Genomic DNA, 26,684 nt, shown 5'->3' on the forward strand with positions numbered 1-26,684 from the left:
GCTACATAAGATAAAGGTGCACGGTGTTACGGGTAATGTATTAGCATGGATAGAGGATTGGTTAACTAACAGAAAGCAAAGAGTGGGGGTAAATGGGTGTTTTTCTGGTTGGTGATCAGTGACTAGTGGTGTGCCTCAGGGATCAGTGTTGGGACCGCAATTGTTTACGATTTACATCGATGATTTGGAGTTGGGGACCAAGTGTAGTGTGTCAAAATTCGCAGATGACCCTAAGATGAGTGACAGAGCAAAGTGTGCAGAGGACGTTGAAAGTCTGCAAAGGGATATAGATATTCTAAGTGAGTGGGCGACGGTCTGGCAGATGGAGAACAATGTTTGTAACTGTGAGGTCATCCACTTTGGTAGTAATAACAGCAAAATGGATTATTATTTAAATGGTAAAAAATTGCAGTATGCTGCTGTGCAGAGGGACCTGGGTGTCCTTGTGCAAGAATCTCAGGGAGTTGGTTTGCAGGTGCAGCAAGAACAATACAGCACAAGAACAGGTCCTTCGGCCCTCCAAGCCTGCGCCGCTCCCTGGTCCAAACTAGACCATTCTTTTGTATCCCTCCATTCCCACTCCGTTCATGTGGCTATCTAGATAAGTCTTAAACGTTCCCAGTGTGTCCGCCTCCACCACCTTGCCCGGCAGCGCATTCCAGGCCCCCACCACCCTCTGTGTAAAATAAGTCCTTCTGATATCCGTGTTAAACCTCGCCCCCCCCCCCCCCCCCATCCCCCATCTTGAACCTATGACCCCTCGTGAACGTCACCACCAACCTGGGGAAAAGCTTCCCTCCGTTCACCCTATCTATGCCTTTCATAATTTTATACACCTCTATTAGGTCACCCCTCATCCCCTGTCTTTCCAGGGAGAACAACCCCAGTTTACCCAATCTCTCCTCATAACTAAGCCCTTCCATACCAGGCAACATCCTGGTAAACCTCCTCTGCACTCTCTCTAAAGCCTCCACGTCCTTCTGGTAGTGTGGCGACCAGAACTGGGCGCAGTATTCCAAATGCGGCCGAACCAACGTTCTATACAACTTCAACATCAGACACCAACTTGTATACTCTATGCCCCGTCCTATAAAGGCAAGCATGCCATATGCCTTATTCACTACCTTCTCCACCTGTGACGTCACCTTCAAGGATCTGTGGACTTGCACTCCCAGGTCCCTCTGCGAATCTACACTCTTTATGGTTCTGCCATTTATTGTATAGCTCCCCCCACGTTAGTTCTACCAAAATGCATCACTTCGCATTTATCTGGATTGAACTCCATCTGCCATTTCTTTGCCCAAATTTCCAGCCTATCTATATCCTTCTGTAGCCTCTGACAATGTTCCTCACTATCTGCAAGTCCAGCCAATTTCGTGTCGTCCGCAAACTTACTGATCACCCCAGTTACACCTTCTTCCAGATCGTTTATATAAATCACAAACAGCAGAGGTCCCAGTACAGAGCCCTGCGGAACACCACTAGTCACGGGCATCCAGCCGGAAAAACACCCTTCCACACCCGCTGTCTTCTGTGACCAAGCCAGTTCTCCACCCATCTCGCCACCTCCCCCTTTATCCCATGAGATCCAACCTTTTGCACCAACCTACCATGAGGGACTTTGTCAAACGCTTTACTAAAGTCCATATGGACAAATTAAAAGTAATTACAAAGGCAAATTGGAATTTTGTCCTTTATTGCTAGAGGGATGGAGTTTAAAAACAGTGAGGTTATGTTGCAGCTGTATAAGGTGCTGGTGAGGCCACACCTGGAGTACTGTGTACAGTTTTGGTCTCCTTATTTGAGAAAGGATATACTGGCACTGGAGGGGGTGCAGAGGAGATTCACGAGGTTGATTCTGGAGTTGAGAGGGTTGACTTATGAGGAGAGACTGAGTAGACTAGGGCTATACTCATTGAAATTCAGAAGAATGAGGGGAGATCTTATAGAAACATATAAGATTATGAAGGGAATAGATAAGATAGAAGCAGTGAAGTTGTTTCCACTGGCAGTTGAAACTAGAACTAGGGGGCGTAGCCTCAAAATAAGGGGAAGCAGATTTAGGACTCAGTTGAGGAAGAACTTCTTCACACACAGGGTTGTGAATCTGTGGAATTCCCTGCCCAGTGCTACCTAATTGAATGTTTTTAAGGCAAGGATAGATAAATTTTAGAACAATAAGGGAATTAAGGGTTATGGTGAGTGGGCGGGTAAGTGGAGTGGAGTCCACAAAAAGATCAGCCATGATCTTATTGAATGGTGGAGCAGGCTCGAGGGGCCAGATGGCCTACTCCTGCTCCTAGTTCTTATGTTCTGCTCCTATTTTGATGGTACTCTCTATTTATGATCCAAATTTAAGTATGAAAATCTTGTCTGTGCACTTTGTAAACCTTTTCCATGCTGTCACTGCTGGAAGGATGTAATTACTATATGACCAGTTTGCAACAATAACTTTTATTGTAAATATGGACAGTTATTCATGGAGGTAGCCAAAACCAGGACAGAATTACATCTTGCTTTGGTCTAAGTATACCTTCCCTCTAGCTCTGTCTCTAACCTTGTATCATCCAATGATAATGCTTGGTCTTGGACTGTCTGTATGCTGGTTCCAGCACTGGCTCCTGGGGATTACCTCTGTTACATCACACCAGTCCAAAACATACATTAGTCACTCTCTTGTTTTCTGTCATTTGGCCATCAATAATGCTTACATATGGTACTTTTGAATTCTTTCTGAAAATCTCTATACACAACTACTACTTATCAATTCATTGAGTTCTTCAATTCAATTGATCTGATTTGCTGGATAAACTTGTTTAACAACTTGGTAAGTGAGTGTTAATGTGAGTAATAAAGTATTTTGGAAGGCCTAATTACAGATAGGAAATATACAGTAAATAGCAGAAGCCTTAAGAGTATTGGTAGGCAGAGGCAGCTGGGTGTACAGGTACACAGGTCACTAAAAGTGGCAACGCAGGTGGAAAAGGTAGTCAAGAAGGCATACGACATGCTTGCCTTCATCGGCCGGGGCATTGAGTTTAAAAATTGGCAAGTCATGTTGCAACTTTATAGAACCTTAGTTAGGCTGCACTTGGAATATAGTGTTCAATTCTGGTCGCCACACTACCAGAAAGATGTGGAGGCTTTGGAGAGGGTACAGAAACGATTTACCAGGATGTTGCCTGGTATGGAGGACATTAGGTATGAGGAGAAGCTGGAGAAACTTCGTTTGTTCTCACTAGAATGGCGGAGATTGAGGGGCGACCTGATAGAAGTCTACAAGATTATGAGGGGTGTGGATAGTCAGAAGCTTTTTCCCAGGGTGGAAGAGTCAATTACTAGGGGGGTAGGTTTAAGCTGCGAGGGACAAGGTTTAAAGAAGATGTATGAGGCAAGTTTTTTTCACAGAGGATGGTGAGTGCCTGGAACTCGCTGCTGGGGGAGGGAGTGGAAGCAGGTACGATAGTGACTTTTAAGGGGCGTCTGGACAAATCCATGAATAGGATGGGAAAAGAGGGGTCTGGTCCGCGGAAGGGTAGGGGGTTTTAGTTCAGTCGGGCAGCATAGTCGGTGCAGGCTTGGAGGCCGAAAGGCCTGTTTCTGTGCCGTAATGTTCTTTGTTCTTTGTAATTTTATCTCATGGCTTCTAGAAGCTAGTCCATGTAGGAAGGCTTGTTTATAGTTATCTGTACATTCGCATTCTGTTTTCTTGAACAAATTTCACTGGAAACCATGAAGTCCCTGGCAAGTTCACCCAAGGATATTTTTAAAAACTGCCACTCAGAGCCTCTGCTTTTTTCCTTCGCCTTTTTGCAGATTTCCAGAATGCTTGTCACGAGGGCCTGATGCCTTTCCATTTTAAGTTCCACCTTTTACTACTAATCTGTAACAAAATCATAAAATGCTGAAAATACTCAGCAGTTCTGCAAGTATCTGTGGAGAAAGAAACAATTAACATTTCACATTTGTGACTGTTCATCAGAACTGGGAATAAGTTAGAAATTGGAGCACGTGAAAGGGGACAATCTCTCAGAATGCTGGGAGGGGAAGACATATTTGGTCGTGGCATTGTGCTGGAGATGGTAGAAATGGCAGCGGGTCATCTGTTGAATGCAAAGGTTGGTGAGGTGGAAGATCAGGACTAGGGAAGCACTATCATGGTTCTGGGAGTGAGGGGAAGGGGTGAGAGCAGAAGTGTGTGAAATAAAACTGATGTGGTCAAGGGCCTTGTCCTCCACAGTAGGAATCCTCCGTTAAGGAACAAGTAAGACGTATCAGAAGCACTAATATGGAAGGTTGCATTTTCCAAACAGATGAGATGGTAATACTGGGCGAATGAGCTATTAGCCCTTACAGAAAGTCGGATGTGAAGGAAGTATATTCAAAGAAGCAGAGTGTGTCAGTCAGGTTATAGAGAATATTGGCTGATGGAAAAGAAGTCAAAAAGGGAAGGAACCAGATATGGATCATATGAAGGCAAGACTAAGGTGGAAACTGAAAGCAAAGTTGATGAAATTTTCCAGTTTGGGGTGAGAGCTGGAGGTGGCACTGATACATAAAGGGCTTGGGGCGGGGGACCTGAACATGACTGGAACAAGGAATGTTCCACATATCCTACAAAAAGTCTGGCAGCTACCCATAGCGACATCCTTTTATTTGAGGATGTGAGTGGATTTGAAGGAACAGTTGTAAATATCAGAACAAGTTCAGACATGCGGAATAGGGCTTGATAGATGGAGACTGGTTCTGTTCAAGGAAGAAGCTTCGAGATCTCGGACAGTCCTGGTGGGAGATCAAGATGTAGAGGGATTGGGCACCTCTGGTGAAAACCTGTCTTTTAAAAGTTCCATACTCTTGTGTGAACATAGAACAGTACAGCACAGAACAGGCCCTTCGGCCCACGATGTTGTGCCGAGCTTTATCTGAAACCAAGATCAAGCTATCCCACTCCCTATCATCCTGGTGTGCTCCATGTGCCTATCCAATAACCGCTTAAATGTTCCTAAAGTGTCTGACTCCACTATCACTGCAGGCAGTCCATTCCACACCCCAATGTGTGCTCTGATTCCTTCCATTTCTCTGTCCTCTGAAAATGGAAGGAAAATGTTCTCGCTATCTATTTCTTCATCGTCCATGGAATTTCCCCCTTTTTTTTGTCCTAATTAGCTCTACCCTTTTTGTTAACAATTTTACTTTAACAGATACCTTGCCATTTTTCTCCTGCTTTGTCATTCTAATTTTTTTAACTCCCACTTTATTTTGTATATTTTTGGCAATGTTTGTATCTGCCTTAAATTTGCTGCGTAGTGCTTCAAGTTTAGTTTCTCAACTCATCAAAGCAAGTGCAACTTTTCCTACGCCCCTTTAGTATGAATATTCTGATTTGTACCCCAATAATTTTCCGTTTGAAAGTTATCCATTGTTTCCCTGCTTTTGTATGTTCTGTTTTCTCTATACTAGCTTATTTCCTTTTCCAATCTAGGGCCTTATCTTTTGAGAGTTCTTTCCAATTGTTACATTGCACCAAATTATTTTGCTGTTTTGAGTTCTTTACCACTGCGTTCCAGAGTAAACATTCTGATCTAGGAAACAGTCCTAGAATTGTTGAAGCCCTTCTCCTGTTGCTGCATTCATTATTTTATCCCAGTCTATCTTTGAGTTAATTAAATCACTCAAAGCCCTGTTATTTACGCATATTTCTTCAATTTGTCTGTCTGCAGCACCTTCTATCTCCTTTCCACTGTTTGGTCCATCTTAACAACTCCTTCTGAATCAATTACTTTCAACTGTTTCACAATTCCCTCTATCTACTTTGAAGAATTGCAAGGAACATTTTTTGGTAACCGTCTGTGCACAGGCAAAGTCCGCCTCACTTTGTTCTCGTGTTAGCCGCAGTTCAGTTGGTAGGACGCTTGCCTCTTGAGTCACAAGGTTCCGCATTCAAGTCCCTCTTTGGGGTTTTAAGCACAAAAATCAAGGCTGACACCTGTACTGCGCTGTTGGAAGTATTGTCTTTCAGATATCACAGCACTTAGAATCAAAGCCACATCTGCCTACTTGAGTGGATATAAAAGATCCCATGGCACTATTTACTAAGAAGAATGAGTGAGTTGTCTTGGCCAATATTATTCCTCAATCCGTATCTCTCAAACAAAATCTCACTGCAGGGTTTGTGCGATTTTGCTAGGTACAAACTAACTGCTGTGTTCCCTACATTACTATAGTTTCTACACTCCAAAGATACTTCATTGACTAAAGCTCCGAGAGACTTTGGTGTTTATGAAAATGCAAGTTTTCTACATGGGTGCGAGTCTTTTTCTTTCTTCCTGTACCACTTCTGTTGCTTGAAAGTGAATTGTGGCATACTTAATGTCAACTAACTGTTAGACTCTGCACCTCCCAACCTGATATGAGAGCTGCTCAAAAATAAGATCAACAGATTCTAGGCAAAAAAGAAATCGTGAGATCTGTGGAGAGGGTGGGAATATTAACTTGAGAAATTCGGCCATGAAGCAATGGAGGGGCTGTATAACATACTCCTACTTTTATGTTAATTGCAGGATTTCTGCTAAACTTTTAGTTGTTATATCTGAATTGATACATTTCTGAATTTGGGGAACAGGACATGCATCAGATCCTGTTTAGCAGAAAACGTTTTTGTTTTTGCATAGTTTCCACCCTGCACATGTTTTAAACTACTTTTATTGGCTAATTGCCAAAAATCACCATCAATCGCTCAAATTATTGAGCCACTGCCAGTCTCAATTTTAAAAGAATCTGATTCTAAAGATCTAAAATTTAGATGAATTTGAAGGATATAGATTACAGGTATATTTTTTAAATAACTCTGAAGAGTTGTTTATTTTAAAGATTTACATAATCAGTTCTGTTTGTGGATGTGACTGAAATGAACTTCACGTTCTTGAGTTGAGGGGAGGAACAGAAGAGAAGGACAGAATGAAAATATCACTGGTTTGAAATAGGGTGTCAGTCTTATATTTCATTCTTTGTTGCAGTTCTTTTTGGCTATGCTACTACAATAATCCCCCGGAAGTATACGTATTATGTATCAACGGCACTATTTGCAATATTTGGCTTCCGGATGCTTTGGGAAGGCTTGAAGATGAGTCCTGATGAAGGTCAGGAAGAACTGGAAGAAGTGCAAGCAGAAATCAAAAAGAAAGATGAAGCTGTACGTATGATAAGTTGTTCTCTCTCTCTGTCTCTCTCTCTCGCGCGCAGATTCTCAAGTGTACTACACAAATTGTATCCCTGTCTCAATCTGATTTGGGTCTCAATCGGTATCTTGGCTACAATTTGAAAAGGTTCGAGAATACTGGAAATCTTAAGTAAAATTTAAAAAGTTGGAAATACTCGGGTCGGGCAGCATTTGTGCAGAGGAAAATACCTTGTGTTTTGACAAAAGATCATTGACCTGAGTTATTATCTTTTGCTTCATTCTCCACAAATGCTGCCTGACCTGCTGAAAGATTTACCCCCTCATTTTGTTGTCGGCTCACTTGTTTAAGTGAACAAACCCTTGAATTTTTTTGGTGAGGCTGACCATGTAACTTAGAGCGGCCACGTTGTGTATGGAAAGTTTGGGGTTGCTGCTTGGCACAGCTTACAAAATCCTGCTGAGTATTTCCAGCTTTCTGCTTTTGTGTTTGGAAGATTTTCTTTGGGGTGAGGGTGGGAGGCGTAGGAGAAAGAGGTGTGTTTTTCGTTTTCCATGGTTGCATAATGAGCTTTAATTGGATCTTTATGGTTCAGGGACAGAGAACTATTGTTCTGTTATTCTAAATCCTTTAAATCTATTTGAAATAGTCCTAATTACACTTTCATCCAAAGGCTCTGTCAGTTTTAGTGTGTGAAAAGGAGTACAAGAATAAGTCTTGCTATATTTATGCGACAACACCTGGAGTAGTGTGCACAGATTTGGTCTCCATAGCAAAGGAAGGATGTACTTGCTTTGGAAGTGGCATAGTGAGGGTTCATTAGATTGGTTCATCGGACAGCAGAGGTAACCTGGACGATGAGTTCATAGTGTATCAGGCGGGATAGAGGCAGAGGGATAAAAGGTGGGGGGGTGGCATTGTTGGTCAGGGAAAATGTTATAGTGGTACTCAGGCAGGATAGATTAGGGAGCTTGTCTACAGAGGCCCTATGGGTGGAGCTGAGGAACAGGAAAGGTATGACCACATTAATGGGCTTGTATTATAGACCACCCAATAGTCAGCGAGAATTGGAGGAGCAAATCAGCGGAGAGATAGCTGACAACTGCAAGAAACACAAAGTTGTGATAGTAGGGGATTTTAATTTTCCACATATAGATTGGGACTCGCATACTGTTAAAGGTTTAGACGGGGTAGAGTTTGTAAAATGTGTTCAGGAGAATTTTCTACATCAGTATATAGAGGTGCCAACTAGAGAGGATGCGATATTGGATCTCCTATTGGGAAATGAGTTAGGGCAGGTGATGGATGTGAGTGTGAGGGAACACTTTGGATCCAGTGATCATAATGCCATTAGTTTCAACCTGATCATGGATAAGGATCGATCTGGTCCTCGGGTTGAAGTTCTGAACTGGAAAAAGGCCAAATTTGATGAAATGAGAAGGGATCTGGGAAGTGTGGATTGGCACAGGCTGTTCTCTGGTAAGGATGTAAATGGAAAGTGGGAGGCCTTCAAAGGAGAAATTTTGAGAGTGCAGAGTTTGTATGTTCCTGTCAGGATTAAAGGCAAAGTAAATAGGAATAAGGAACCTTGGTTCTCGAGGGAGATTGTAACACTGATTAAGAGGAAGAGAGAGTTGTATGAAATGTACAGGCAGCAAGGAACAGATCAGATGCTCGAGGAGTATAAAAAGTGCAAGAAGCGACTGAAGAGGGAAATCAGGAGGGCTAAAAGAAGACATGAGGTTGCTTTGGCAGACAGAGTGAAGGAAAATCCAAAGAGCTTCTATAGGTACGTTAGGAGCAAAAGGATAGTGAGGGATAAAATTGGTCCTCTTGAAGACCAGAGTGGTAGACTGTGTATGGAACCAAAAGAGATGGGGGAGATACTAAATGGTTTTTTTGCATCCGTATTTACTGAGGAAACGGGCATGGAGTCTACGGAAATAGGGCAAACAGGTAGGGAGGTCATGGAACCTTTTACAGATTAAAGGGGAGGAGGTGCTCGCTGTCTTGAGGCAAATCAGAGTGGATAAATCCCCAGGACCAGACAGGGTATTCCCACGGACCTTGAGGGAAGCTAGTGTTGAACTTGCAGGGGCCCTAGCAGACATATTTAAAATGTCAGTATTCACGGGGGAGGTGCTGGATGATTGGAGGGTGGCTCATGTTGTTCCGTTGTTTAAAAAAGGTTCCAAAAGAAATCCGGGAAATTATCGGCCAGTAAGTTTGACGTCGGTGGTGGGCAAGTTATTGGAAGGTGTGATGAGGGATAGGATCTACAAATATTTGGATAGACAGGGACTTATTAGGGAGCGTCAACATGGCTTTGTGCGTGGTATGTCATGTTTGACCAATCTATTGAGTTTTTCGAGGAGGTTACCAGGAAAGTGGATGAAGGGAAGGCGGTGGATGTTGTCTACCTGGAATTCAGCAAGGCCTTTGACAAGTTCCTCATGGGAGGTTAGTTAGGAAGGTTCAGTCGCTAGGTATACATGGGGAGGTAGTAAATTGGATTAGACACTGGCTCAATGGAAGAAGCCAGAGAGTGGTTGTGGAGGATTGCTTCTCTGAGTGGAGGCCTGTGACTAGTGGTGTGCTGCAGGGATCGGTGTTGGGTCCATTGTTGTTTGTCATCTATATCAATGACCTGGATGATGATGTGGTAAATTGGATCAGCAAGTTTGCTGATGATACAAAGATTGGAGGTGTAGTGGACAGTGAGGAAGGTTTTCAAAGCTTGCAGAGGGATTTGGACCAACTAGAAAAATGGGCTGAAAAATGGCAAATGGAATTTAACGCAGACAAGTGTGAGATATTGCACATTGGAAGGACAAACCAAAGTAGAACGTACAGGGTAAATGGTAGGACTCTGAAGAGTGCAGTTGAACAGAGGGATCTGGGAATACAGGTACAGAATTCCCTAAAAAAGTGACGTCACAGGTGGATAGGGTCGTAAAGAGTGCCTTTGGTACATTGGCCTTTATAAATCGGAGTATCGAGTATAAAAGTTGGAGTGTTATGGTAAGGTTATATAAGGCATTGGTGAGGCCGAATTTGGAGTATTGTGTACAGTTTTGGTCACCTAGTTACAGGAAGGATGTAAATAAGGTTGAAAGAGTGCAGAGAAGGTTCACAAGGATGTTGCCGGGACTTGAGAAGCTGAGTTAAAGAGAGAGATTGAATAGGTTGGGACTTTATTCCCTGGAGCGTAGAAGATTGAGGGGAGATTTGATAGAGGTGTATAAGATTTTGATGGGTATAGATAGAGTGAATGCAAGCAAGCTTTTTCCGCTGAGGCTAGGGGAGAAAACAACCAGAGGGCATGGGTTAAGGGTGAAAGGAGAAAAGTTTAAAGGGAATATTAGGGGGGGCTTCTTCACGCAGAGAGTGGTGGGAGTGTGGAATGAGCTGCCGGATAAAGTGGTAAATGCTTTTAACATTTTAACATGTTAACACTTTTAACATTTTAAGAAAACTTGGACGGGTTCATGGATGAGAGGGGTGTGGAGGGATATGGTGCAGGTCAGTGGGACTAGGCAAAAAATGGTTCGGCACAGACAAGAAGGGCCAAAAGGCCTGTTTCTGAGCTGTAATTTTCTATGGTTCTATGACAGGATTAATCAATAACCCAGTAGTAAAGGAGCCTCAAGGTGACTGTGTTCACAACCTGATTGAACCTCATGCTCAGTTTGAGAAGGCATGGTGGCGCAGTGGTTAGCACTGCTGTCTCACAGCACCAGTGAGCTGGGTTCAATTCCAGCCTCGAGTGACTGTGTGGAGTTTGCATATTCTCCCTGTGTCTGCATGGGTTTCCTCCCACAGTCCAAAAATGTGCAGGTTAGGTGAATTGAAGCAAAAGTCTGCAAGTTAAGTGAGTGAGCTAAGATTTTGGTATATTATGTGGGAGAATGTGAACTTGTCCACTTTGGCAGGTAGAGTAGAAAAGCAGCATATTTTTTTTAAAATTGAGAGAGATTGCAGAACTCTTGAGGTGTCCTGGTGCTTGAATCACAATGTTACTGCGCAGATAAAGTAATTAGGCAGGCAAGTGAAATGTAAGGGGACAGAGGTTTTACTGCAGCTGTACAGGGTATTGGTGACACCACAACTGGAATACTGTGCAGGATGTGGGCATCGCTGACTGGCCCAGTATTTGCTGCCTATCTCAGATTGACCTTGAACTGAATGGCTTGCTGTACCATTTCAGAGGGCAGTCAAGAGTCAACCACATTCCTGTGGGGCTGGAGTCACATGTAGGTCAGACCAAGCAAGGGTGGCAGATTTCCTTCCCTAAAGGACTCTAGTGAACCAGATGGGCTTTTACAATAATCGACCATGGTTTTATGTCACCATTATTAGCCTTTTAATTTTAGATTTGTATTGAATTCAAATTGCACAGTCTGCGAAGTTTGGATTGAAACCTGTGCCCTGAGAGCATTTCCCCGAGTTACTGGATTACTAGTCCAGTGACGATACCACTCGACTGCTGCCCTGCCTAATGAGGTTGAGGTAGAAGATCAGCTGTAAACATGTTGAGTGGCAGAGCAGGCATGAGCGATGGATGATCTATTCTTATTTATCATGCTCTTTGAAGTGTCAGCACTCAACAATACATTTTCAAAGTTGAAAGTTCAGAAATTTCTCCAGGCATAGAACCATAGAAAATTACAGCTCAGAAACGGGCCTTTTGGCCCTTCTTGTCTGTGCTGAACCATTTTATGCCTAGTCCCACTGACCTGCACTTGGACCATATCCCTCCACACCCCTCTCATCCATGAACCTGTCCAAGTTTTTCTTAAATGTTAAAAGTGACCCTGCATTTACCACTTTATCCAGCAGCTCATTCCACACTCCCACCACTCTCTGCGTGAAGAAGCCCCCCCTAATATTCCCTTTAAACTTTTCTCCTTTCACTCTTAACCCATGCCCTCTGGTTTTTTTTCTCCCCTAGCCTCAGCGGAAAAAGCCTGCTTGCATTCACTCTATCTATACCCATCAAAATCTTATACACCTCTATCAGATCTCCCCTCAATCTTCTACGCTCCAGGGAATAAAGTCCCAACCTATTCAATCTCTCTCTGTAACTCAGCTTCTCAAGTCCCGGCAACATCCTTGTGAACCTTCTCTGCACTCTTTCAATCTTATTTACATCCTTCCTGTAACTAGGTGACCAAAACTGTACACAATACTCCAAATTCGGCCTCACCAATGCCTTATATAACCTTACCATAACACTCCAACTTTTATACTCGATACTCCGATTTATAAAGGCCAATGTACCAAAGGCACTCTTTACGACCCTATCCACCTGTGACGTCACTTTTAGGGAATTCTGTACCTGTATTCCCAGATCCCTCTGTTCAACTGCACTCTTCAGAGTCCTACCATTTACCCTGTACGTTATGCATTTTGAGCATTAATAAATTTGATGGCATTGCTTATGTTCATGGACTTAATTACCAAGTGTTTGGAGCCACAGATTGGCTGCCAAATTATAGAAAGGACTTCCATTTTCACTCTGTTGAAAATTGAAATATTCCTTATTGGAGCACCTTAACAGGTTGTGGGTGTTACAACCTGGGAATAGAAAGAGATTCTTGCTCTTATTACTTGCAATGGTCCCATCCTGTGATGGCAGAGCCAGATGAAGGTGGTGTTTTGTTTGAATGAAACACCGATATATGAGAAGTCTACAGTGGGAAGTGATTTTGATTGTAGAGACTACAACTGAAAATCACTTGAAGTAGTTGAAAACATCTAAATATGATTGTGATACTCGTGAGTATGAAGGGATCAGATGGAAGATCTGGTGAAGATGGTTGGGATTACGATTAAATTGGAAAAATCAATAACTTTTATTTAGAAACCTTTAATGCAATAAAATGTCACCAAGATGCTTCATGAGAGTGTTACAACGCAAAAATCTGACACCAACCCACATTATATATTCGGGCATATGACCAAAATCTTTAGTCAAAGAAGTAGGTTGAGGAGTGCCTTGAAGGGAGGGTGAGAGGTTTCAGGAGTGAATATTAGCATTTTTAGGTCTTGGTAGTTGAAGGCATGATCAGAATAGGGAGCATTCAGTCATGTAGAAAGAAGCATTTTTTTGTTTTGCAAGTGAAATGCTGAAATTATTTTTTCCTGAATGGTGGTAACCAGCAAACCTGGCTTTATAGTCACTAAAGCAGCTTCTGTCTTGCAAGGCGATAGTTTGTGCCATGGTGGTGAAATCTTGTGCTAAGCATCAACTGGTGTGATTCAAGAACCCCACTCTGGAATGGCCGTCTCTGCCACGTTTGCTGTTTTCTCTTGGCTTCTTCTCAACCGGCAGAGCTTTAGTTCCTGCTCACCTTTAATAGTGCCCTTTTAAAACAGTCAGCCTGCATTGCTTTTTCGTGCTTCTAAAATAAAGTTTGGCATGTGAAAGATGCAACATTACATTCTGCACTCTCTCGATGCCTTCTTTATGAATGGTATGCTTTGTCTGTATAGAGCGCAAGAAACAATACTTTTCACTGTATACTAATACATGTGACAAATTGAATCAAATGTTTTCCTGATCTGTTGATGTAATTTTTCAGTTAGTGTGGTGGAAATCAAACACACCACTGCCGACAAAATTAGTGTTAGCTTGGGGAAATTCCCAGCCTAGGAAACAAACTATTATGAGCAATTGCTTTTAATGCCCAGTGAATGAATATATACTTGGCTTGTTTTAGTCATGACGGATTGCTGGAAACAGTGAAGCACAGAAATGCAGGGTACCAGCTTGTTTAAGATTTCAAATGGTGACATATTGGGTTGACTTCTGAATAGATTTTTGAAGCAGTGTGTTGTGCTATTGCTCTCAAATGAGGTGCTACAAATAAACTAAACTAAAACATGGAGGAATTCACGTTTGATATCAATGGTCTGCTTTCTCCTGTTTAATTCATTGCATGAGCATGCTAATTAAAACAGCAAATAAAATGTAACTACTTTGTGTTGTATTCATCAAAAGTAGCCTAAAATATATTGTCATTTTAGTTGATAGTTTCTAATTTCAAATTTGCTTCATCTGCCTATTTTTAGATACATTTGAAACCCTAAAAATACACTGTTCATGTTTTCTTAATTAAAATGTTTGCTCTCTCTACTTAGCTTCAACGATCAAAGACTGTAAATGGTCCACAGGATATTGAATCAGGATCATCAACACATCTGTCACAAAAGAGGCGCATGCCCTGTATTTCTCCAATTTTCGTTCAGGCATTTACCCTCACGTTTTTGGCAGAATGGGGAGATCGATCACAACTAACAACAATTGTATTAGCTGCTAGGGAGGTGAGTTTTCATTTTTGCTTAATCTGGATACTGGCATATTTTTGTTTTCAGAGGTAGGAAATGAGTTGGTTGAATTTTTGCCTTTCAAGAAGAGATTTGACAGAATTGTAGATCTGCATCACTTTTTGACCCAGTTGAACACCAAGGGTTCAGCCTGCCTTGAAAGAGTAAAGTTTATTTATTAGTCACAAGTAAGGCTAACATTAACACTGCAGTGAAATTCCCAAATCGCCATAGTCCGGTTCGGGTCATTGACCTGTTCGGGTCAATGCACCTAACCAACATGTCATTCAGAATGTGGGAGGAAACCGGAGCACCCGGAGGAAACCCATGCAGACATGGGGAGAACGTGCAAACTCCACACAGTGACCCAAGCCGGGAATTGAACCTGGGCTCCTGGCACTGAGAGGCAGCAGTGCTAACCGCTGTGCCACCGTGCCGCCCAAGAATTAGACTTTATCCCATAAATCCTCACATTTACCATGACTAATCCACCTAACCTACATATCTTTAGTCTGTGGGAGAAAATCCATGCAGACATGGGGGGAAACATGCAAACTCCACACGGTCACCCAGAGCCGAAATTGAACTCGCGTCCCTGGTATTGTGAGGCAGCAGTGCTAACCATTGTGCCACCGTGCTAACTAGCTAAAAAGTCAAATTATTTCGCAAAGAGCTTTTTTAGTGTGTGAAAGTTGATCAATGGGTTCAAATATAACTGTTTAGTATTTGGTGAAATTGTATATTTGCATTCTAATAGTTGAGACTTGAGCTACGGCCTGCAGGGTGACAGGAAGGCGGGATTGGACTGGGTGGCTCTTTGTCGATTGGGCCAAATGGCCTCCATCTGTATTGTAAATTTTCTAGGATTCTGTGATCTTATTGTGCACTTTATCCCTGCAGGATCCCTTTGGCGTTGCTGTTGGTGGAACATTAGGGCACTGTCTTTGTACTGGATTGGCAGTTATTGGAGGAAGGATGGTTGCCCAAAAAATCTCTGTTAGAACTGGTGAGAATTGAGACTGTATTTATTTCTGAAATAAAACTACAGATTTAAATTGTCAAGTTATTACCTTAGACTTGATTTTCTCCATTCTGAGGGAAATAGGAACTCAATATTGAGTAGTAATTGGTAATACCCGGCAAGTCAACCAGCATATAAGAGCATAGGAACATAAGAAATAGCAGCAGGAGTAGGCCATCTAGCCCCTCGAGCCTGCCCCGCCATTCAATAAGATCATGGCTGATCTGATAGTGGTTTAGTTCCACTTACCCGCCCGCTCCCCATAACCCTTAATTCCCTTATTGATCAGAAATCTATCTACCTGTGACTTAAACATATTTAATGAGGTAGCTTCCACTGCTTCAATGGGCAGAGAATTCCAGAGATTCACTACCCTCTGAGAGAAGAAGTTCCTCCTCAACTCTGTCCTAAACTGACTCCCCCTTATTTTGAGGCTGTGTCATCTAGTTCTTGTTTCCTTTCTAAGTGGAAATAATATCTCTGCCTCTATCCTGTCTAGCCCCTTCATTATCTTATATGTCTCTATAAGATCTCCCCTCAGCCTTCTAAACTCCAACGAGTACAGGCCCAATCTACTCAATCTCTCCTCATAAGCTAACCCCCTCATCTCCGGTACCAACCTGGTGAACCTTCTCTGTACTCCCTCCAAGGCCAATACATCCTTCCGCAAATAAGGGGACCAAAATTGCACACAGTACTCCAGTTGCGGCCTCACCAGTACCTTGTGCAATTGCAGCAAGACCTCCCTGCTTTTATACTCCATCCCCTTCGCGATAAAGGCCAACATTCCATTTGCCTTCTTGATCACCTGCTGCACCTGCAAACTGAGTTTTTGCAATTCATGTACAAGGACCCCCAGGTCCCTCTGCACAGTAGCATGTTGTAATTTTTCACCATTTAAATAGTAGTCCATTTTACTATTATTCCTTCCAAAGTGGATAACCTCTCACTTGTCAACGTTATACTCCATCTGCCAGATCCTCGCCCACTCACTTAGCCTATCCAAATCTCTCTGCAGACTTTCCGCATCCTCCGCGCAATATATCAAAAGAAAGTTAACCTTTCGGGTCTGTGACCTTTCACCAGAAGCTATTAAAAGTTAGAAATGTTATGGACTTGTGAGCAACTGCAAAGGGCAAGGTGGGATGAATAGAATAGTGTGGAAGGAGGTCATTTGGCCCATCGAGTCTGCACCGACCACAATCCCAGCCACGCCCTATCCCTTAACCCCACCTATTTACTCTGCTAGACCCCCAGACACAAAGGGGCAATTTGCCGTGGCCTATTAGGGACAACATCATGGCAGTACTGAGAGGGGATATATCCGAGGGTTTGCCCAATGGGGCTATATGGGTAGAGCTGAGAAATAAGAAGGGAGAGATCACTTTGATAGTATTATACTACAGGCCCCCAAATAGTTGGGGGGGAATTGAGGAGAAAATCTGTAAGGAGCTTACATATAGCTGCAAGCAAAAAAGGTTGGAAAAGTAGGGGACTTTAACTTTCCCAACATCGACTGAGACAGCCATAGAATTAAGGGCTTGGATGGAGAGATATTTGTTGAGTGTATTCAGGAGAAATTTTTCATTCAGTATGTGGATGGCCCGACTAGAGGGGGGGCAAAACTTAACCTCCTCTTGGGAAATAAGGAAGGGCAAGTGACAGAAGTGTTAATGAGGGATCACTTTGGGACCAGTGACTATAATTCGATTAGTTTTAAGATAGCCATGGAGAATGATAGGTCTGGCCCAAAGGTTAAAATTCTAAATTGGGGCAAAGCCAGTATTTATAGTATTAGACAAGAACTTTCAAAAGTTGATTGGGGGAGTCTGTGGGAAGGCAAAGGGATGGCTGGTAAGTGGGAGGCTTTCAAAAGTATGTTAACCAGGGTTCAGGGTAAGCACATTCCTTTTAGAGCGAAGGATAAGGCTGGTCAAAAAAGGAGGAGGCATATGACATGCATAGGCAGCTGGAATCAAGTGAATCCCTTGAAGAGTATAAGGGGTGTGGGAGTAGAGTTAAGAGATAAATCAGGAGGGCAAAAAGGGGACATGAGATTGCTTTGGCAGGCAAGGCAAAGGAGAATCCAAAGAGCTTCTACAAATTCATAAAGGGCAAAAGAGTAACTAGGGAAAGATCAACAAAGTCATCTATGCGTGGATCCACAAGAGATGGATGAGACCCTAAAATGAATATTTCTCATTGGTATTTATTGTTGAGGAAGGCATGGATGTTAGGGAACTAGGGGAAATAAACAGTGACGTCTTGAGGAGTATACATATTATAGAGAAGGAGGTGCTGGAAGTCTTAAAGCGCATTAAGGTAGATAAATCCCCGGGACCTGATGAAATGTATCCCAGGATGTTGTGGGAGGCTAGGGAGGAAATTGCAGGCCCCCTAGCAGAAATATTTGAATCATCAACAGCCACAGATCGGATGCTTGAAGATTGGAGGGTGGCAAATGTTGTGCCTTTGTTTAAAAAGGGCTGCAGGGAAAAGCCTGGGAACTACAGGCTGGTGAGCCTAATGTCTGTAGTGGGTAAGTTGTTAGATATTCGGAGACAGGATCTACAGGCATTTAGAGATGCAAGGACTGATTAGGCACAGTCAGCATGGCTTTGTGAGTGGAAAATCATGTCTCTCAAATTTGATTGAATTTTTTGAAGGGGTAACCAAGAAGGTAGATAAGGGGAGTGCAGTTGATGTTGTCTACCTGAACTTTAGCAAGGCCTTTGACAAGGTACCGCATGATAGGCTGTTGCACAAGGTTAAATCTCATGGGATCCACGGTGAGGTAGCCAATTGGATATAAAATTGGCTTGATGACAAGACGGAGGGTGGTTGTAAAGGGTTGTTTTTCAAACTGGAGGCCTGTGACCAGCAGTGTACCTCAGTGATCAGTGCTGGGTCCACTGCTATTTGTCATTTATATTAATGATTTGGATAAGAATTTAGTAGACATGGTTAGTAAGATTTGCAGATGGCACCAAGATTAGTGGCATAGTGGACAATGAAGAAGGTTATCTAGGATTGCAACGGGATCTTGATCAATTGGGCCAGTGGGCTGACGAATGGCAGATGGAGTTTAATTTAGATAAATGTGAGATGATGCATTTTGGCAGATCAAATTGGGGCAGGACCTACTCAGTTAATGGGAGGGTGTTGGGGAGAGTTATAGAACAAAGAGATCTAGGAGTACAGGTTCATAGCTCCTTGAAAGTGGAATCATGGGTGGATAGGGTGGTGCAGAAGGCATTCTGTATGCTTGGTTTCATTGGGTTGAATACAGGAGTTGGGACGTCTTGTTGAAGTTGTACAAGACCACACTTGTACAGTGTACAGAATACTGTGTACAGTTCTTGTCACCCTACTATAGAAAGGATATTATTAAACTAGAAAGAGTGCAGAAAAGATTTACTAGGATGTACCGGGACTTGATGGTTTGAATTGTAATGAGAGGCTGGATAGACTGGGACCTTTTCCTTGGAGTGTAGGAGGTTTAGGGGTGATCTTATTGCAGTCTATAAAATAATGAGGGGTATAGATAAGGTAGATAGCCAATATCTTTTCCCAAAGGTAGGGGAGTCTAAAACTAGAGGGCATTGGTTTAAGGTGAAAGGGGAGGGATACAGAAGAGTCCAGAGGGGAAATTTTTCACTGAGGGTGGTGAGTGTCTGGAACGAGCTGCCAAAGGCGGGTACAGTTTTGTCTTTTAAAAAGCATTTAGACAGTTACATGGGTAAGATGGGTTTAGAGGGATATGGACCAAATGCGGGCAAATGGGACTAGCTTAGTGGTTAAAAACTAAGGCATGGACAAGTTGGGCCGAAGGGCCTATTTCAATGCTGTAAATCTCGATGATTCTAATCAACCTAACCCGTACATCTTTGGATTGTGGGAGAAAACCGGGACACCCCAGAGGAAACCCACGCAGACACAGGGAGAATGTGCAAACTCCACACAGTCACCCAAGGCCAGAATTAAACCCTGGTGCCTGACCCTGAGACAGCAGTGCTAACCTCTGTGCCACCGTGAAGAAGAAAGGGAGGGTCTGATAGGGTGATGGATCAAAGTAAAGTCAGATAGCATCTATGAGATCTGTTTTCATAGGTTACAAGAAAACTGATTTGGGAGTTTAGTAGATTTATAAATTTTATGAAATTAACATTTGGTTTAATTATTCTCTTTTGTTTGTAGTGACCATCATTGGTGGAGTAGTTTTCCTGGCATTTGCACTCTCCGCCTTGTTCATCAGCCCAGACAGCGGGTTTTAACAAGAATGATGACCTGCATCGTCCATTTCCAACTCTTTATTCCTATGTTTATAAATGTGCAGTGTAACTACACAGTGCAGAGAACTTGATGTAGACATGCGCCTCCTGTACAGTTTACATGTATTTTGGATTCTGAGGGCAAGTCTTGAGGTTATCAACCCAAACAACCTTGCTGTATGTTACATTTTCTGTATGAATATTTCAATAAGTAGGTACGACATCCAGGTACTGCAAGCATAAACGTTGGAGTTTGTCGGTAGCTTTCAAGAAAACTCCAGCATTAAATGGGAAGCTAAATTTTAACTAAGTAAATCTTCTTGCGGTACTCTAAAGAAAATGATTCTCAGCTATTTTGTTTAGATCACTCCTGTCTTGCATTCTGTCCATTCTTCTTGTAAAGAAGTATTTGAAAATGCTCCCTGCAAACACCTGTAATTAAAATTAGGCCTCCATTGCATTAATTGGAGGGATCATTACGATCAAGTAATGCAAACTTGTTAATATTAGAACATATTTTGGGAATTTTCTATAACTGAAAATGCCTCACCAAAAAAGCAGATAATATTGAGTCAGGTTTAAAAGGGCAACTGAGTCTTCAGCAAGCATTGACCCATAATTATCAGGATTGTGTTTTATAATTCTAATAGCTATGATATGAGGTGGCCGTCAAAGAGCTCAGCATCTAATCTTGCAACTTTTATGTTGATTGTGCAAATTAGTGCTCTTCCGTTGTTGATGTTTGAGCCATGGTTTTGTAACTGCTCTCGTACTCTTCACTTTCCCGTTTTTTTTATTAGATCAGTGTATGTCAATTACTAACATTTTTAAAAGTGAGGGATTGATCAGGAATACAAGTTGTGATTGTTTCTGCTGGTGTTAGAATTACAAATTAATTTATAATTATGAAAAGCTGCAGAAAGAATATATTAAACCTTGGCACTGCAGCTGACTGTTAAAGTTTAAAGTTCACTTTAGAGATTACAGTGAATGCTGTGTTTATCACAAGAAGTTGCTGCAACTTTTGATATTTATTTTAGCTATTTAAATTCATATTTGCAGGATTTTGCAATGAAGTCTTGCTTGTTTTTCATGTCCGTAAAGCAGAGTAGATTCCAAGGTGGGATAGGAGAAGCATATATACCTTGATGAATACCCACTTCCTAAAATTGTTCTGACATGAATTATTCAAATTCTGCCATGTAGTAAAAACACATCGTCTCCAAATCGATCCGAAGCAGGAACTGCCTTGAAAATGGGAATATACAATTATGAATATAAGTGGCATCATGATTTACCCCATAGGTACTATCTGATTTTAATAACACTGCAGTTAACTATTACTCTTTATCTTCAAGATGGAAGTACTAAATTATGTGAATGTTAGTGTCAACCATGCAGTTCAGCAAGTATCAAAACGCTGCGTACTTTTAACATGCATATGCTGGACCAACAGAAGTCCAGTTTATACCTGTCTCGCCATCTTTAAGTTTGTTTGTTTTGCTTTGGTGTGTTCCACAAATGTAAATATTGTACACTGTTACATTTAATGCAATATGCTCTATACTGGAAAGACATTTTTGGGATCATTGAAATTGTGACTGAAAACTATGATTACTTATCTATTGGATCTAGCCTTGCAATATTTCGCTAGGAACAGTTTTATATGGAGGAATTAATTATTTCAATAGTATAAAAATAATTCAGTTTTGCATATTGAAATCACCTTAATGCGCAGGGATTGGAAATTTAGAACAGTTGAATTTCTTGAAAGAACAATGCATCCAATTATTTTTACAACTAAAGGATTATTTGTAAAAATGCTGCTTTTCGCACTGCTGGCCCACAGAACAATGCAAAGTGGACTGGAAGGAATTTTAATTTGGCAGCTCATGCTGTGGTACGGTGACGAAATTGACTCATTGTTAATTAGGAAGGGAGAATCTTAACACCAGCATATTAATAAATTGCTGTTTCAAAAAGAGCACTTGTCTGGGATTGGTGCTACAATGTTGTAGCCCCACCCATTTTCAGAATTAGGTTCTGTGCCGGACACAACTTTACCCTTGTATATTCATTGTGGACAGCTTTCATCTATAGTGCTTTTTAAAAAAAAATACACTAAATTTCTGATGAATTATGGAACGTGAATTTCCAGTTGTTCTGCAGCTAATTTAATGTATAGCAAATGGTGCTTTTGGCAACAGCATCAGTTCTCGGCACAGACAGGACCGCTCATCAAGTTTATTTTTATTCATACAGTATCTCTTTGTTCTTTCGCAATAAATGAAAATCGTGGCTTTTCTGTTAAGAAATTGGAGAATTCTTAGTTTTGTGGTCTTCCATCCACATGGGGCCTCCAGTGGCCTTTACGTGTTCTGCCACTTAGCTGAATCGTGTATTTTAAAAGTACAGGCTATGAGTGCTATCAGACTCTTCCTAAAAATGACTTGAGATGAAGATTTTGTATAAAAATGATGCATCAGTTAAAATTGATCTGATTATGTATCTTATTGATTTATGTTCCTGGTTGTGGTGCAGCATACCTGTAACTGCAGGTGCAATGCTGTCTTCAGTTTTAACTCTACAATTGTACTCAAAGTCTTAACTCTCGAACTCCCAACATTCATCTAAATTAGCTGACACACAGGAATCAGTAAATAATTCATTTGCACTGTTGGAGTAGTATACAGAAATGTCTTTGTGAATATTGGTTTGCAAGACTGTGCAGCACATTTTCTTTACGTTAGGATACATTATATGAAACTGAGATTTAGATTAAATTTTTACATATTGCTATGACCAGTGGATGTACTTTTATTTAGTATAAAGAGCAATATCTTAAAATCTGACATTTTATTTCTAAAAATCATTGGAGTACTGCTTCAGTGTTTTGTTCTTCACAATTTAGAGATATTAATGTTAAGCTATTTTCAGTTCATAATATTTTTCTCAATGATTTCCAGGTTCTGTTCTTCCCCCTCAATCTTTCTTCCAGAATTTGTATTTTGGAGGTTCAGGGTTATTAGGTGTATTGTAATAATGTATTTGGGTGCAGGTTTAATTCACATCTTTTGAGCACCATATGATTAAATCTGGCAAGCAAAAGTATGCAAAAATGAGTTTACATCTTGTTCAATTCATTTTATTTCGCAAAGTTTGTTTTATAATGTTAAGGGAAAATCAAATATATGGGATTTTTCTTCCTTGTGGTTTTCAGTTCATAATATTTTTCTCAATGACTGCTGTAGTCGGATTTTTGATTTTGTCTGTTTTGTTCCAACTGTTTAAATGCAGCTACAACAGCGACAGTTACTGCCCTTGCCATCTGCCTACTCTTGATGATTATCAACAATGTTATCAAACAATACTTACATAGGAGTGACAATACTCGGTTTGAGTTCTGCCAGAGCCACTCCGTTCCTGACATTTACTACTATTGCCATCACTGAAGTCCCACCATTAACATCCTGTGGATTACCATTGCCCAGAATTAACCATATAAATGTTGTAACTAGAGGAATAGGTCAAAAGCTGAGAATTCTGTGGCAAGTAACACCTGTTGAGTTTCCCCCAAAGCTTGTCCATCATCTACGATGTACATGCAGGAATGAGAAGGAATAGTCCCCACTGTCCTGGATGAGTGTGGTTCCAACAATCAAGAAGCTCCACAGCAGTAACCTGCTTGATTGGCACCCATTCCTCACTGACACACTATGGATGTTCTGACTTGTATCAAGCTCATGTGATGTCTCTTAATGTTCATGTTTGGCCTTTAGCCTAATGCGCTGCACTTTTAAAAACAGCCTAATCTTAGGTAATGTATTTGTATCTATTGGTTTCTGGTACAATCTGAGCTAATTACTCATCTATAACTGATATTTATCTTGTATGATTCCAACAAGAAGCCTAGGAAAAGATATCTGATGTCACCAAGTTGATCACCAATGTCAATACTACTTGCAGGTGAAGGAGTTCTCCTGAAGCACATCCTCAAACACCTATCCTCTGTTAGTGAAAGCCAGGTTTTGAATATCTAATGCATAGGTTTTAAATCTATTACCACATTATGAATCAGTGGATCTTAGAAATAGCCTTAATGCCACCCAAACTGTGGGCTCCCATTACTTCTAGAATCAATCATAGCTTCAGAAGAGGCCATTTGGCCCACTGAGTCCCTGTCGACCTGAGCAACCCAATCAACTTCTGCTGCGTCACCCAAAGTTGTTTTCTGACACTGGCAAACTATCTTCTCTGTTTTTTGCAAAGAAAAGATAGTGATTGAGGTTGGAGTGAGGAAGAATGAACACTCCTTGCCATAGTGATGATTTAGCACATTTCAATTTCCAGCTTAAACTCAGCCATTTCTCAATTTGATCTATGCTGGGTGGGAGATCCTTTTTGTTTCTTTTGCTTTGAGTCTTTGCCTCTTTAGACACTTGTAGATATTGCCTAATTGTTCAGTGGTGGGTTGGAAATGTTGACATACCTTAGCCTGTGATTGTGGTTTCTGCAAGCCTTGTAAGAAACTTGCTTGCCAGTTACAAAATTTAGTGACATGTGGCCAGGCCCTCCTACCCCTGGCCTACGAATTGCTGATGAAAAGATTGGCAACCAGGCCCACTGGCTCTAGAATGGTGCTTGTGAGGCTTGCCTTCCTTGGAGTCCAGGAACAGAAAGAAGGAAGATGATCACATTCAAGAGAGGAAGATTGTGTGCGAAAGCAGGTCATAGCAGAAAATTGGCGTTTGGGATGGTGAGGTCATTTGGAACTTTGGCCTTGCCCTTCTCCTGGGTTACTGAAGTTTGTTCTATACTGTCATGTTGTATTTCTATCTGTTTTCTCATCCAATCAACATCGAGTCTGCACCTACGACAGTCCCATCCAGGCCCTATCTCCGTAATCCCAGAAATCCCTCTAACCTATGCATCCCAGGACACCAAGGGACAATTTAGTATAGCAAATGCACCTAACCTGCACATCTTTGGAGTGTGGGAGGAAACCGGAGCACCCATAGGAGACCCATGCAGACATGGGCAGAACATGCAAACTCCACACAGTCACCCAAGCCAGGAACAGAACCCCGGGTCCTTGGTGCTGTGAGGCAACAGTGCTAACCACTGCCACTGCCTCCTGCCAATATTTCTACCATTAAACTAACAATGTTTGATGTTGCATGTCTGAAACTGCAGCTTCAACAGCAACTCTTTAGAGCTCTTCAGCTGGACCAAAATAGACATTTAATGGAAAAGCAAAATACTGCAGCTGTTGGAAATCTAAAATAAAAGCAGAAAATGCTAGAAGTAGTGAACTGATTTCTTCCCATCTCAACTCTCTTTCATATACTGATGATTTGAACTGTTTTATTTCCAGGTTATTCATGACCTCTTTAAATAATCCTGACACGAAATTTGACGCTTGATCTGAATGTATCTCTTTTGGGAAGCCATGTCTAGTAAAAAAAACTTGGTTAATCCCTCTGCTACTCTCTTGGCTGTAATGGTTCTTAATGGTATGGCTTCAGGAAATCTAGTGGATATATTCATATAGTTAATAAGTATTGATTTCCACCACACATTTTCAACAACGGTTCTATACAGTCAACTAGAACTCTAGTTTTATTACAGCTTCTAGTTTCCCTATTGTGTGACATGTTTTCAAAATTTAACTACATCTTTATGTAAAACTGTTTTGGTATCGTCGCTTGTGTTTGCTTTATTCCTAGATGTCTGCTTAATGGAATTTCATCAACTATCCTTAGAATCTCTTTCCCATACTCGGGAGGTAATGCAATTTGATGTATTTCTGTCCATTTGACAACTGCACTAATGTTTTGAAAAACTTGGGTCTGTCTGGCAACCTTTGTACATTTAAATGCTTTGCTGTTTCTGCAATTACTTCAGTTTCTTACCCACTGTAGGTAATCCTAATTGTAATGTATTTGCCAATTTCATCAGTTTAGTTTTGGGTACACTTCTCAAACTTTCAAAGATTGTATTGTCTATTCCCAAATAAGTCTTGGCCAGTGCAAGAGCCATTTTTGCAGTCACTCCCTTATTTCAAATCCCATATCTCCTCACTTGGTTCCATGCCTTCCTCACTCACAATGAACCAATGTACAACCCAATAAGGAAACAATTCAACTGTGTATGAACAATTAATAAAGAATATGTAAAAATACACACAAGGACTATAATACTTCACAACACTTAAGGATATTGATGGCTATACACAATTTTTCATGAAACTGTCCCTGGGGTTTTGGATGCCCTCATATTGAACATCAGAGTTCCCTTCATCAAATTTAGCAATCATACCTTGGTCACTTGAGCTAAGTCATTTATGCAAACTGTAAACAGTTGAGGGCCCAGCTCTGATTCCTATGGCACACCACCCATTTTACCTTGCAAACCAGAAAATGACCCATTTATAACTACTTTGTTTCATGTTAGCTCATCAAACTTCTATCTGTGCCAATTTGTTATCCTCTAAACCTTGAGCTTTTATTTTCTGGAATAACCTTTGATATGCCTGCTTCCTGGAACAGACTGACATTTCAGCCACCCAATGGTAAGCATTTGTTATGTTGCTGCCAGAAAATAATCTGGGCCATTTGGCTCCCTCCCCTGTGATCAAAGGCCCCGTTTGTTGCTGGCCTGAATTCAGTGGGTACTCATTTGGGACAGGCAGCTCGATAATACTATTTAAGAGGTGTGAGCCTCAGAATTGTTTTGGCTACTTCATTGCCAGAATGGTGCACTCTACAGGTTAATCACTTTTTCTCTGCAATCCAATGCATGATAGGTGGTCAGCATGACTGTGCACCCTTACATTGTGACTAAGGGTTTTCAGCTTGTGAAAATAAGTGTTGATATGAGATGAAT

The 26,684-nt window shown here is 41.5% G+C and overlaps 1 protein-coding gene across 1 annotated transcript in view; it reads left to right on the plus strand.

Moving 5' to 3' along the window:
* Nucleotides 1-22,921, plus strand: part of tmem165 (transmembrane protein 165) — a 41,799-nt gene extending 18,878 nt beyond the window's left edge. The window contains exons 3-6 of the mRNA XM_078217310.1: nt 7,017-7,192; nt 14,322-14,504; nt 15,408-15,513; nt 19,726-22,921. Coding sequence (XP_078073436.1) covers nt 7,017-7,192; nt 14,322-14,504; nt 15,408-15,513; nt 19,726-19,802 — 542 coding nt within the window. The 3' untranslated portion in view covers nt 19,803-22,921. The remainder of the gene's footprint in view (nt 1-7,016; nt 7,193-14,321; nt 14,505-15,407; nt 15,514-19,725) is intronic.
* Nucleotides 22,922-26,684: the final 3,763 nt, after the last annotated feature.

This window comes from Mustelus asterias, chromosome 1, assembly GCF_964213995.1.
Source record: "Mustelus asterias chromosome 1, sMusAst1.hap1.1, whole genome shotgun sequence".
In the NCBI taxonomy this organism is placed as follows: domain Eukaryota; kingdom Metazoa; phylum Chordata; class Chondrichthyes; order Carcharhiniformes; family Triakidae; genus Mustelus; species Mustelus asterias.